The 13,707-nt window shown below is 40.2% G+C and overlaps 1 protein-coding gene across 7 annotated transcripts in view; it reads left to right on the top strand.

The window, feature by feature from the left end:
- The window catches only part of PTPRZ1 (protein tyrosine phosphatase receptor type Z1), a 213,986-nt gene extending 202,291 nt beyond the window's left edge, over positions 1-11,695 (top strand). For 4 of the 7 annotated variants that reach the window (XM_075599931.1, XM_075599929.1, XM_075599932.1 and 1 more), the window contains 6 exons: positions 2,690-2,763; positions 5,478-5,606; positions 6,432-6,578; positions 7,607-7,749; positions 9,953-10,088; positions 10,833-11,691. In XM_075599931.1, the coding sequence (XP_075456046.1) occupies positions 2,690-2,763; positions 5,478-5,606; positions 6,432-6,578; positions 7,607-7,749; positions 9,953-10,088; positions 10,833-10,973 (770 nt within the window). In that variant the 3' untranslated portion in view covers positions 10,974-11,691. Of the gene's footprint in view, positions 1-2,689; positions 2,764-5,477; positions 5,607-6,431; positions 6,579-7,606; positions 7,750-9,952; positions 10,089-10,832 lie in introns of all 7 variants that reach the window. The other 3 variants (XM_075599930.1, XM_075599928.1, XM_075599926.1) reach the window with 2 other exon arrangements.
- Positions 11,696-13,707: the final 2,012 nt, after the last annotated feature.

The following is a 13,707-nucleotide window of genomic DNA, read 5'->3' as shown; positions in this document are numbered from 1 at the left end:
ATAAGGATGCACTGAAAGAGATTACAGTCTCTCAGCAAGAGGTTCCCTATTGCCATAGAGAGTTGGAAGTCTCTCAGAATGAGGTTCATGCTCTCCGCATAGAACTGAATGCCTCACACCTGAGGTTAACAGTATCCGGACAAAGGTGGACATATCACAGAACAAGGTTCACACTCTCCGCATAGAGCTGGATGCCTCCCACAAAGAGATCAGCAATCACGTAGAAAACTGGAAGTCTCTAAACAGGAACTTCCCAGTCTCGCCGAGGAGCTGGATATCTCTCAAAAAGCGATCTACAGTCTTAGTGTGGGTCTTAAAGTCTCTCAAAACGAGTTTCACACCCTCAACCTACAGATACAAGTCTCAAGCCAGGAGACCGGGAATCTCAACTCAGAAGTGCGTAAATGGAATGAGGACTACAAGGAGGCCCTGAATATTACAGAGACTGTAAAAAGAGAAAATACAAGGCTGAAAGAAGAAAATTCTGATTTGACTGACCATGTCAATGAAAAGAATGAAAAGCTTCATGAGATAGAAAAAATTATGAATATGAAAAGTTAGAAGCATTGGAGCAACGTACAAAAGCAGAGCACCTACTGCAGAACCAACTGCAAGGTCTGCATATGCACCTCCAGAATGCCGAGGAGAAGCAGCGAACTCTGCAGGAAGAAAATCTGCAGACTGCTAAAGAAGTACAAGTACTGCAGGAACATCTAAGAAACAAGTATGTCCTTTCAGAACAGCATGAGGAACTGAAGGCTACCTTGACCATCACCAGAGCATCGCTGGAGGCCAAGCTTAGAGACCAGGTGACTCTACTATAAGAGATAGAGAGCACGAGAAGGTCCAGAAACTAGAGCAAGAGATGGTGGAGCAGAGTGGCTGCTTCATCCCCAAAAGTCATTACGCACAGGAGAAAGAGGCGTGGAAATCGGAAGCAGCGACGACCCTGGTGATATATCTGCAGAGCTCCAAAATATGAAGGATACGTGGAAGCAAGCTCAGAGAAAACACAGTGAAGAGATAAAGACCCTAAGAGGAGAAATGCAGGGTGCACTCTCGTCGATGAGTTGAACTTGTAGCAAAGCCTAGAAGTGGAAGAGCTAATGCTGGCAGCTAAACACACATCAGAGCAATTTACAGCTCTGCAGATGCAGATCGCTGAGCTCAAGATACAGCTCACCAAAAAGGAAGAGAGTGAAGAGGTGTCCGTTCGTCAAGTGGCCAGCCTGACACTGCGCTATGTGACCAAGATGGCCGATGACCACAAATTGCTGGACATTGAGAGGACCCAGTTGCAGCTGGAGCTGGACAACATCTGGGAAGAGCACCGGCAGCTGCAGATCAGAAATACAGAAAAGGAAACAGATTTAAGCCTTGCTTTGTGTCAACTGGGAGATGTGGAATCGCAACTCAATTCCAAAGAAGCTGAACTGGCAACTTATGCATGGACTCTTAAGGCGCCGGTTTGTATTTTTTTCTGGTCAACTCCAAAGAAGCTGAACTGGCAACTGCATTGAGTGGAAAAAGAAGTGCAGAAGGACAGCTTCAAGAACTGAAAACTGAAATAGCTATTCTTGAATGCTCTTTAAGTGATACCATGAAATGGCATGAGTCTAGGATAGTAGAAATAGATTCCGGACATCAGACAGTATTCAAAAGTAAGGTGGCAGAGGCTTTGCAAGACCTGAGCAAGGGTTACAAGGAATGGACATTTAGTACTAAATTGGAGTCCATGGAAAAGGTGGCGAGAAAGTTACAGTATTTGCGTAAACGCTTTGCGACTGTCGCCATACAGTCTGCCTACAAAGAGAGGATCACTCGACGCAAGGGAAATCTCATGACCACGTGGTTAGTAGAAAGACTGTACTTGGAAAAGTCCTCCTCGAGCGACTGAGGAGTGCTGATCTCAAGCACCTTCTGGAGGAGACACTAATAACCTGGAGAAAGGGCTCCAATCCCAGTGAGACTGAGGGTTCTCTTCCTCCATCCATTCTTATTCGAGCTGCAGAGATATCTCGAGTGAGAGTGGAAGGATGGGATTCGGCTGTGGTAAGCCTGAGCTTCCTACAAACAGGGGAGGTATGTAACAGGGACTTATCCCTGTTGAAGAAACTATATCTAAAATCCAGCAGGGATCTGGTTAAATGCAGTAGGCGATTAACCAGACTCCATCTGGCCAATTAAGTCTGTAAGAAAAGCCTCCCGTTGGAAACAGGAGAGAGATTCCTTAGCTCACATTTGGGCTGACAAAAGGAGAGCAGAGAAGCCTGCACACAGACACTGTCTTGAGCACAAAGGCTGTGCTGAGATCAAGACACCCAGAGACTTATATTTTCTGAACACAGGACCCAGGAACCTGCCATAAACTGACATGGAGGGCCACCTGCTTGAGGTACTTCCTGAGATTTGGGGGTTATAGGCTGGTAATGGGAATATCCCTCCAGTCCTTCAAATAGGGTCTGGGGAAGTAAGTTAGCCCTTACAAAGGGATAGGGGTTTGTTATTTTGTTGTTTTTGTATGTTTTGCCTCTATAAAAGAACAGGCTCAATAAAACCAAGGTATAATTTCACCCAAATCGGTCACCATTATATGTACCTCTGCACACATCTCTTACAGTGATCTTCATTGAGATACAGAAACATAATAGGACATTCATTCATTTTTTCTGTTGAACATTTTTTACAGTTGAAAGATCAAGAGTTGGACTTTCTTCATTGGCAGGTGAAGGAACAGATTATATTAATGCTTCATACGTTATGGTAAGTCAGCTAGCAGTTATATAAGGTCATGCTTTAAACCAAGCTAACACAAAATATATTTTCAAGAGTTGAAGATTATGTTGCAAATCAGTCAGAATAAAGTTTTATTCAATGCAAGGTCTTCTTCATATGTTGATAAGGCCTCCACTAACATAATTCAATGAGGCTACATTAAAATAGCCAGGGATTTGTGGTTTAAAATGGTCACTGCAGCTTTTGAACTGATGTAATGATTTCCTTTTTAAATTACCCCTTGTGCAAAGCGTTTGGTCATTCAAGTGTCTAATAATTCTATAGCTGACTCATTATGTCAAGTGTTTATTGAAGCTTAAAGGTTGGGACACCTAGCAGCAGAATAGCATTCCTATTGTCACATGTCCATCTGAAATATATATTCACATCTAAAAGATAAGAGAAAATATGATTATTTCTTTAGTCAGTGATGGAAAATGTATATCACTACACTGTACATAAACATAAAGACATACAAAAAAAATATTTCTGAAATGGCTGCAAAGGTGGAATTTATCCGTACATTTTTTAGAGCCATGGACACAAAAATGCTCTTTTTGCCATTAGATTTGCATTTTTGGTCCCCTGTTGCCCTTCTGGGAATGGCACAGCTATTGATACACACATGGCCAAAACACAATTACTATTTGTAGCATGGAAGTGACAGAGCAAGGTTTTACTTGTACGTTCCTGAGTAGTGTTGTACCGGGTCCTTTTTTTTTTAATTAAACGAGTAACTAGTACCCGGGCAAAATGAACCATTTTACTCAGCCAGGTACACGGTTACCCAAAAGGCACTTACCAGCAGGGACAGAAGACCAGTGAGGAAGACCGCGATGACATCTGGGACCAGCAGCAGACGTCCTGGTGGCGGTGGCAGTAGCTGATGGTCTTGTTCATCCGGCGGGAGCAACAGGAACAGAGCACACAGCTGATGTCTGTGTGAGCCGGGGAAGCATGTGACCGGAGCTGGAGCGTTTCTATTGGACAGCCGGGGAGTAGCCGACCAGTAACATGCTTCCCCGGATCACACAGGCATTAGCTGTGTGCTCTGTTCCTGTTGCTCCCGTCGGAGGACTTCGGCTGCTGTCACCGCCACCAGGACTTCTGCTGCTGTTCTCAGATGTTGCCGCAGTCTTCCTCAGCGGTCTTCCGTCGCCGGCTGCAGGTGTTTAACTATTTTCATCTGTCCTGAAATTACCCAGTGCCAGTCCCAGCCCCTTGCTGCCGGGGGTAACTGAAAAAGCGCCGGGTACCGGGTATTTTTCAGGTACCCGTGACATCACTATTCCTGAGTTTAGGTGGCTGATCTCAGCTTTTGTAATGACTACAGGCATATGAGAACATCCATGTCACTCTGCTGCAGTGAGCATTCCGGTACCCAAAATGTTAGTCACTTATGTAAAACCTTGCTATTTGAGATGTGTCAGTAGAGAGGTTTAGAAAGGAGTTCATGAAGAATAATGGGATGTAACAAATTCTGTGTGTCTCATTTATTTCATCTAGCATCACAAGAATGAGCTGCTTCCCAGGTCATGTGAACTTCCCTGTTCAATGATGTGAAGCCAGATTACTTCCTTTTCAATATTTTACATTATTAGAACATACAATGAATCCATTTCAAGACAAATTTATTTCCCCCACTGACTTTAAATATATGCAATATATTATAATTCAATCCCAATCAATGATGGATGCTACATATGTAGGCAAGGAAGAGCATTATAGGTGTTAAATCAATGTCTTAAATACCTCTCCTGTCTTCCTATTAAATCCTGTATTATTTACAAAATTCTCCTTCTCACTTTTAAGGCTATACACTCTAGGTCCCTCCTTAGATGTCGGCCCTAATATCTCACTATACACCTGCCTGACTCTTGCATTCTAATCAAGGATATCTTAGTTCTACCTCTTTTGTATCTAAAGCCCACTCCCGGCTAAAACCTTTCTCACTTTCTGCCCCATATCTCTGGAATGCCCTTCCCCTCAATATCCGACTAGCACCCTCTCTCTCGACCTTTAAGGTATTAATACACCTCTGTTTAATGAAGCATATGGGTAGCCCTGTTGGCTGATACTATACATCTCACATGAGTTTTCCATGACCCCTTGCAGAAGCACTTACCATACCACACCCCTACTGTCTCTGTATGTTCTCACTTTCCACTTAGATTATAAGCTCTTCAGGGCAGGGACTCCGTTTCCTAGTGTCTACTTTTATGTATGAATTGCTTATTCCTATTATGTCACATGTATTACTGCTGTAAAGCGCTATGTACATGGATGGCGCTATATAATTAAAGATGTGTGAGAGCATCAAGCTATTCATCTATTTTTCATTGCTTGCATAAGCTAGTGATGTGGGAAGTCGCTACACATATTCTTATACCATGTATCTAAGTCTCTGTCTGGGCTTTGTTAGTTACTGTATACTTATTTTTATTTACATATTTTCCAAGTATCTCAGGTATTTTTCCAGGAATTATTTGTGTCATCACGTGGGCTATTAAGCTGTTAGCCACGTGCATCACGTGGACTATAAATGTATCTATTTGGAGGTGTATAAGTAAATAGGCCCACTCCTAAATTGGTATTTAGTATTTCCAAGTCTTTAAAAAAAACACAACTGTTATTTTTGTGTATGGTTGTTTGTTTGCAACTATAGTGATTAAAGTATTGAGAATAACATTATTTTTCTCCAGGGTTATCATGAAAGTAATGAATTCATCATTACACAACATCCTTTACTGCACACCATAAAAGATTTCTGGAGAATGATATGGGACCACAATTCCCAGCTAATTGTAATGCTTCCTGATAACCAGAACATGGTAAGATTCCAGCTTGCGTATTATAGTACAGTATGTACAGCATGAAGAAAATGAGGGTATTGTTTATTATTTAAAACAAACAATGGAGGCGATTAACACAACTCAGATAAGGAGTATAGAGCTCAAGCCTCTAATTATTGCCGTTTAAGTCAATGGTAGTTAAAGCGAGATTGAGCTCTAATATCTAATATAAGTGAATCCCGTCCAACGATCCTTCCATTCATTTTTATTTGTGCTACTGTACCTGTGGATTTATTTTATTGGAACCAAAGAAGGAGAAATGTAGGTTGGAATGTTAACCCCCGAAGTGATGCTTTCCACTTTTCTCACTTTTTAGAGCAAATAATTATGTAATTAAAATACGACTTTCTTTTTTAAGTGTTTTATTGGTGCAGTAGTTTAAGAGTACAACGCCATTTAGGTAATTTGACAGTTTATTAAAAACACATTTATAGAAAATTAATGGATAAAGGTTCATATTTGTTTTTACTTGGAATTCTTTTGAGTACTACACACACACAGACACACAAACACACACAGACACACTTTTTGGGGAAGCTGCTTTCACGGCTTGAAAACAACCCCCTTTGAATGAACAATTAAATGTTGTCAAATAATTCTTTAAATGTAAGCATACTTACCAATGTCATTATATTTTCTATATGTCTACAAGTTTTGAACCAAATAATTGGTTTCATTATACGGATCAAAATGTCAAAGAAAATAAAAGTTGATTTTGGACATACCATTTGATGATTTATAGGGAGGAATTGATAATTGGTTTGTTTGACACCTTCTTTTTAATAATGTATGACTTTTGTTTAGGCTGAAGATGAATTTGTCTACTGGCCAAACAAAGATGAGCCTATCAACTGTGAGAATTTTACAGTTTCTATGGTTGGTGAAGACCACGTGTGTCTCTCTAATGAGGAAAAACTGATCATCCAAGACTTTATTTTAGAAGCCACACAGGTAAGAAAATACCAGCAAACTGTATACCTCTTGAGTGCCTGTGGGGCATTAAACATGTTGTGTGTAAATATGTATCTATTAATATAGAAATTTATGGAATAGATCAGAGGTGTGCAGTGTTCAACGGCTACCAACAGGCCAGGTTTTCAGGGCAATGCATACCCCAAGCAAGCTGATTTAGTAGAAGGCTATGCCCGTATTTGTCGTGTGGGGGGAATATAAACTCGGTTCTAAACTCTGGCTTTAAGTCTCCCTCACTGCAGCGGGACGTTTAACTAATCCCATCTGAGCTGTGCTTTAAATATTAGACACTTCCCAGTCTCCATAGCTGACAGTAAATCAGAATCCACCATCCACACCTCCTCCTTTTCTTACTCCCGTCTCCTTGGTGAGGACCTCTTACCCTCAGTCCTTCACCTTCTAAGTCAGGGTAATAAAGCCAAAGTTCCTAGCCTTATCAATTGTTACCAATCATTAGCATTATGTTACCAATCCATTACCTACGTACAGACTCGACAAGTAGTAATAAAGGCTAGATACACTGGTTAAGAATGTGTTCATTAGAGAAATCTTAAAAACATGGCCCGTTTGTAGCACTTGAGAACTGAACCTTTATGGCCATTTATTTGTACTATTATATTAAATAATTCTTCACTCTTCTTGATTTTCTTTTTTCTTTTAAAGGGATCTATGTAAATTACTAATTCGTATGTCAGATGGGTGATAATGGTCAACGTTATGCATTCCCACACGTTCTTCTAACTAATAAATACAATGCACTACAACACTCAGAGGAGATTTCCCGTATTCCCACTCTTCCCCCATTCCAACGCTTCCCATTCAGGACAGCTTACAGAGTCCTTCTTGCAATTAAGGGCTTTAGTGGCACAATGATTAGGTAATGCTAAGTTGTGATATGCTTAAGGGGCTGCTGTGTGTCTTTGCACCACTGGCACTTACTGTAGTGAAAACCATATGCAATTTAATTATGTTCACAATGACTGTTTGTTGCTTTTGTTTTTCACTAGGATGACTATGTTCTGGAAGTGAGACATTTCCAGTGTCCAAAATGGCCAAACCCTGACAGCCCCATAAGCAAAACTTTTGAACTTACAAGGCTGATCAAGGAAGAAGCTGCCAATAAAGATGGACCAATTATTGTGCACGATGAGTACGCATTATATTTCTTAAAAAAAATCCTATTTTCTTTTCTAGGTTATGGCATGATGTTTACTGTATACTGTATCTCAAAGGCAGAATTTAGGATTAATGGCACTATTATGTCAACTACTATAGAGGAAAGGGGCCTTGGAGACATTATTTCAGCCACCTTAAAAATAGACAAGCAATGTAACAAAGCAATGGGGAAAGCCAGCAGGATGTTAGGTTGTATAGTGAGAGGTATTAGCAGCAAAAAGGAGGGGCGGTGACGCCACATTATATTCCATTAATAAGACCTCACCTACGGTCCTGTTTCCAATTCTGGTGACCATATCTCTGGAAGGGTGAATAAACTGAGATTGTGCAAAAAAGGGCTATTCAAATGGTGTATGATCTACAGCAGGGGTTAGCCAACCCCAGTCCGCAAGAGCTACCAACAGGTCAGGTTTTCAGGATATCCCTCCTTCAGCACAGGTGGCTCGACTCAGCTTGACTTGAACCAGCTGGGCAGAAGCTCGGATATCCTGAAAACCTGACCTGTTGGTAGCTGTTGAGGACTGGAGTTGGCTAACACTGGTCTACAGCATAAGACATATTAGGAAAGTCTGAAGGACCCTACAGTAGTATGAACAGCTTAGCTGTTTAGAGGATATTATTATTATTATTATTATTATTATTAGGGATTGGGGGATATGAGCAAAACTTTCAAATAAGATGAATAGTTTCAATAAAGTACAGGAGGTAAGAATATTTAAGAGAGAGAGAGCAATGCAAGAACAGGAGGTGATGCTTTGAAAGTGGAGAATGGCAGGCTAAGGGGAAATGTGGGGGAGTATTACTGCACGGAAAGGGTAGGGCATTTATGGAATAGCTTGGTACCAGAGGGGGTAAGGGGTTCAAATCGTAAGAGAATTCAAACATGCTTTGGATAGCCAAGGATCAAATACAGTAGGTTCTGAGGTTTTTCACCAGATTGGAAAATGGGCAGAAAGGTGGCCCAAGGGGTTCTTATCTGCCGTCAAATTCCATGTTACTTTGTTTTTTAGAAATTATTTATTCTGATGGGAATAACACTTTTGGCAGTTAAGTGGCTAATTTCGTTTAGATATTAAACTTCATACTTTAAATATTGGGAAAACAATAAAACTGTCTTACTGTAGATGGGAAAAACTGTATGTATTTTTATCTCCTACTGTCAGCACTTACATTTTTAGTGCTATTATATATTGCTGCTTAAATGATCTGTGTACATTTTTCTCACATTCCTGAGATTTTTGAAAGATACATACCTCCAAAATTCGCCATATTTTCCTATCTATCTATCAATATATTCCCTGCCCTAATTGAACTAAATTCCCTTGGGCTACTTTATCCTAAGTTAACATCATATTAATAGTAATATTACTCGGGACAATAATGTAATGGTCAACCATGTTTTCTGCTGTAAAGAGCATAGCGTTAACAATCGACATTAGTGATAAGGAGATACAAATGATAAGGAAATTAGGTTTTATCCTATCACCTTTTATTCGCGCCTCAGTTAAGGTTAATGCAGGGAATTAACGTTACTTAGGTCAGCGCTTAATTTGGCATTCCACCTAGACACTGAAATATAGCAGTCTGGATCAGTATAAGTCCACAGTTAGGCATAATTTAAATAACACAGCATTTTTTTCATCTCCATATCTCTCCCTCCCTCTCTCCCCCTCTCTCTCCCATCTGCCTCCCCCTCTCTCTCTCCATACAGTACTATCACATTACTGAAAGATAGTGCAACGTTATCCTAGACTATTGTGCAGTTAACCCTATTCCAATGAGATGTAGTTCGGCCATTGTCTTTACATATAATTAGCCAATTGTATATGGCATTACATTACAGAGCATTCCATTCCTGTTTTAGGTAATATCCCGTTATGTCCTCTGATTTCTGTATCTAGGTCTCAGCTGGCTATTTCTGGTAGTTTCATATCTTTGTGAACTTGCACAAAGGTTTCACCCATCTCTAGTCCCTACTACTTCATTTCTATAGTGCCTGAGACGAGTGTAAAATATATTTTGATGGTATGAAAGGTACATTTATGTTTTTATATTTGTTTATTCAAATTGGTGGTTTTAACTAGTTCAATACTATGTGTGTGACATAAAGATAGAGATCTATAACTCTTATGGCTTGGTAATTTCCACTGTATAACATACATCTCAATTGATTTCAGATATGGAGGAGTGACTGCAGGGACATTTTGTGCCCTGTCTACCCTCATGCATCAGCTGGAAAATGAAAACTCTGTAGATGTTTATCAGATGACCAAGATGATTAATCTGATGAGACCTGGAATTTTCACAGACATTGTAAGTAAATTACAGAAGAATTTCTATATTCACATTTCAATTGTCAGGGTACAGTATATAACACCCTGTTATAGCGTTTCCAGAGCTATGGTTTATATCAGAGGGGGCTAAACTTTTTTCTGGCGGGCCAATAAATGGGCACAATTTTTGGGGCATGCTGCTATTTTACTGCCCGCTACTTCCGGTTTAATTTAATAACTGGGGGTAGAGCCGGCAGGGGGGCGCATGCGGAAAAGATTGTGCACCCCTGTATTAATAAGTTACCACAGAGCCGGCCTTAGGCTTTGTGGGGCACAAGGCGGCACACAAGCAGTGAGCCCCCTCTATGAAAAAAGTTAAGGGGACATACTTTGGAGCGGCCCTTCTCCGGCAGTGGCGCATCAATTGGTCACCATAGCAATGCAACGCTAAAGGAGGTAACCTGCTTTGGAGGATTTAAGACACCCCCCCCCCCTCTCAAAGAAGTAAAAAAAAGTAAAGTTCATATCGTGTGGGGCCCCGCGCTCCCCATGCGGTCTGGCCAAAGTTGGATACGGTGCCGACAGGAGGAGGGAGAGTAGGGAGCGCAGGGCCCCTGTAAGCACGGGGTCAATGGCAGCCAGCCCATGTCCATTATATAAAATTCTTAATATTATAATATATTATTTTATAGGTAAAATACCATTTTTATATACCTCTGTTAAACACTAATGTGTCTCTTCAGTATATTTTTTCATGATATCTGTACTTTACTTTATTTTACAGGAGCAGTATCAGTTCCTATACAAGGCTATCCTTAGTCTTGTTAGCACAAGGCAGGAAGAGAACCCTTTGGCTTGCATTGACAGTAATGGAGCAGTTTTGCCTGATGGAAATCCAGCAGAGAGCTTGGAATCTTTAGTATAAGTATGAGAATGCTAAAGTTTGATGAGTGTCTCACAAACTTTTTTTCTTAATGATGTGGGGAAATCTGGTTGATCATAACATAATGTGTTTACATTCCTACAGCAACTATTTTTATTACCTACGACTTTACTGCTGAATTTTCATAATGGATAATGTGTGCCTTTTGGAAGACTTCTTGTAATCCATCTGTCATATCAAGACTAACTTGACCAATTTTTACCGTGTTTGTATGGATGGAATTGTGGTATGTTTTCCTCAGTATTAGTTTCCTATTTGCAAGTTTGTAACTTTAAATTAATCATATTTATAGATGTCAGTGTTTTTTTCAATTACAGAGAAAACATGTTTTAGTGTTACATATAACTGCGGTATTGTAGAAATTCTTATGTTTGCTAGTTTTTGAATTGCTATTACATTGGAATGTAAATAGTATTGTTCTCTATAACATTTAACATTTCCAGAAAGCAGCCGTACACACATAGGGAAGTAATAATATAATACTTACTGTAAATATTGTTATAGTGATTCCATGGACCAAATTTATATTTATAAATGTAGATTTTTATATTTTACTACGGACTCAGTTTTCTAGTTACTTGTAACTGCATTGTTATAATGCTGTACTTTGTTATTTGTTTTTATTTGAACATATGTTCTGATATGTTGTCTTGCATCTTCAATTAAATAACCTTAATGTTTCTGCATGTAATCTTAACTTTCTGTAAAAAAATAAAGGAAACTATTGTTTTAAATGTGTGTGTGTTTATTTGGAAATGGAAAGAGGGCAGTGTGTGCTTGTGTGCAACAACCAAACCCAAAGATAGGTAGGAGAAGAAACCCTAAGAATAAGAAACCAGAATATATACAAATACAGGGTATAATTTTATTACTTTGGAACTCCACCTATAATAATATCAATCAATAAATAAATAGCAAGTACAATCTAGCAATACAATTGTATTTCAATACTAGATCCCCTTATTTATCTAACTCTCTTGCAGTAGGGTATTATTACATTTCACAGTAGTTGTATTTATTCACCCTAAGAACTACAGTGTAACAGTAAACTCTCAACTCGCTTGTAATTCCTGAACTATCTCTTTTAAATCCTTCTGTTCATCTGCAGATGAAGGCTGTTTCACCATAGCTGTAATAACACTGTGTTGGTTTATAGCAGGTGTGTTGCCTCTTAAGCCTGCACTGACTTAAATGTGAGTCTGCTGAAATGATGTGGGAATTGTTGAGGATGTTGGCTGCAGCTCAACTTATCTCTGTTTGGAGCTCTTTGTGGCTGGATGGATGGGACACGGTTGGTAATGTGTGCATCGCCTAGTGTGGCCACTCAGTTGCCAAACCCTCCCCCATGCAATGCTGCAATGCAGCAGACGGAAAGCAAGTTTCCTCAGCGCCAACCCCACTTATGCCGCGCGTATAGTGCCCACGACCGGCGATGCAATGGGTGATGTCACCCTTCGCCACTAGCAGAAGTTATATTTCGCTTTGCGGCGGCGGCGCGGGCGTACTGGTATTTGATTTGTTCAGGGGCTGTCACATGAGGCGACAGCCCTTGAAAAATCAAATATTTCCAGCTTCCAAAGTTGGCGACGCGACGTAGCTCTGTCGCATTCGCGCGCTGGCAATGTATTTGTTTGTCGCAGGCACTATACACACAGCCTTAGCAGTTCTGTCTCTCACTATCGTCAGTAAAGTTCTTTTTTTTTTTAACAACTGCCTGTGGTTGGAGGGACAGAAGGAAACCGGAGGGACAGACTTTCTGTCTAGTAGTTTCTCCAATTAAATTAGGGAGACATGCCTGTGCTGAAAATGGGAGCACACTTGAAGTATTAGAAATATGCTAGGGGTTATGCAAAGTATATTTAAATGAGTCCCATCCCACACTTCCAAAAAGGGTTCCAATAACAACTATATAGAGTTGGTAAACTAATGACTGAGACCATTTCAGGCACAATAGGAGTAGAACCCACAACCACTGCTTTTCTACGCCACAGCTCTAGCAGTGGGAGCTAAACAAGCTGAAGGCTAGTATTCCTGTCATGTCCTACTTTTGAGCTGCTTACTGCTCACACATGCAGCTAATCTAGCTATTAGCATATCTCACAGCTATCTTTACCTTCTTTTTGGAAAGAGAAGCATATCTAATTAGCAGTCTTCTGCCATGAGACACCTTCTGGCACGGGAAGACACCTTACAGTCCATTTATTTGAATAGGCTGTAATGTATTCCAGCTCAGAAGAATCCTTTTGGCAGAACACTGCTTAGTAAATATGTCCCACTGTCTTTATCAAGTCACCAGGTCATTTTGTTATATTACTTTCTCTCTGCACCTGTTTTATTTGCTGTGCTTCACCCTGTTTTTACTTGTATTTGGCAGAAAACATGTTTTATTTAATCTCACCTGGCCTCAGTAACTCATAGCCATCAGTACATATTATTATTACTTTATGCTTGAAGTCCTTTCAAGGTTACAATCAACAAAATCAATATCCTTCGGAGGTATGCTGTTAGTAGACAGTGGTGCACTACAACCCATCAGCTGGCTTAGCTCACGCTGCTGACCTAGAAAAACAGTGGTTGTGGGTTCTAGGCCTGTTGGGTCTGAAACCATTCCAGCCTTAAGCTTATCAACTCTATATAGTTGGTAAGAAAATCCTTTTAGGAAGTGTGGGAAGGACTAATTTAAATATAGTTTGCATATCTCATGAACCAAAGATTC

Source organism: Ascaphus truei, chromosome 5 (genome assembly GCF_040206685.1).
Source record: "Ascaphus truei isolate aAscTru1 chromosome 5, aAscTru1.hap1, whole genome shotgun sequence".
Lineage (NCBI taxonomy): Eukaryota > Metazoa > Chordata > Amphibia > Anura > Ascaphidae > Ascaphus > Ascaphus truei.
The sequence above is the reverse complement of the archived record's forward strand: the minus strand, read 5'-3'. Positions and strand labels throughout refer to the sequence as shown.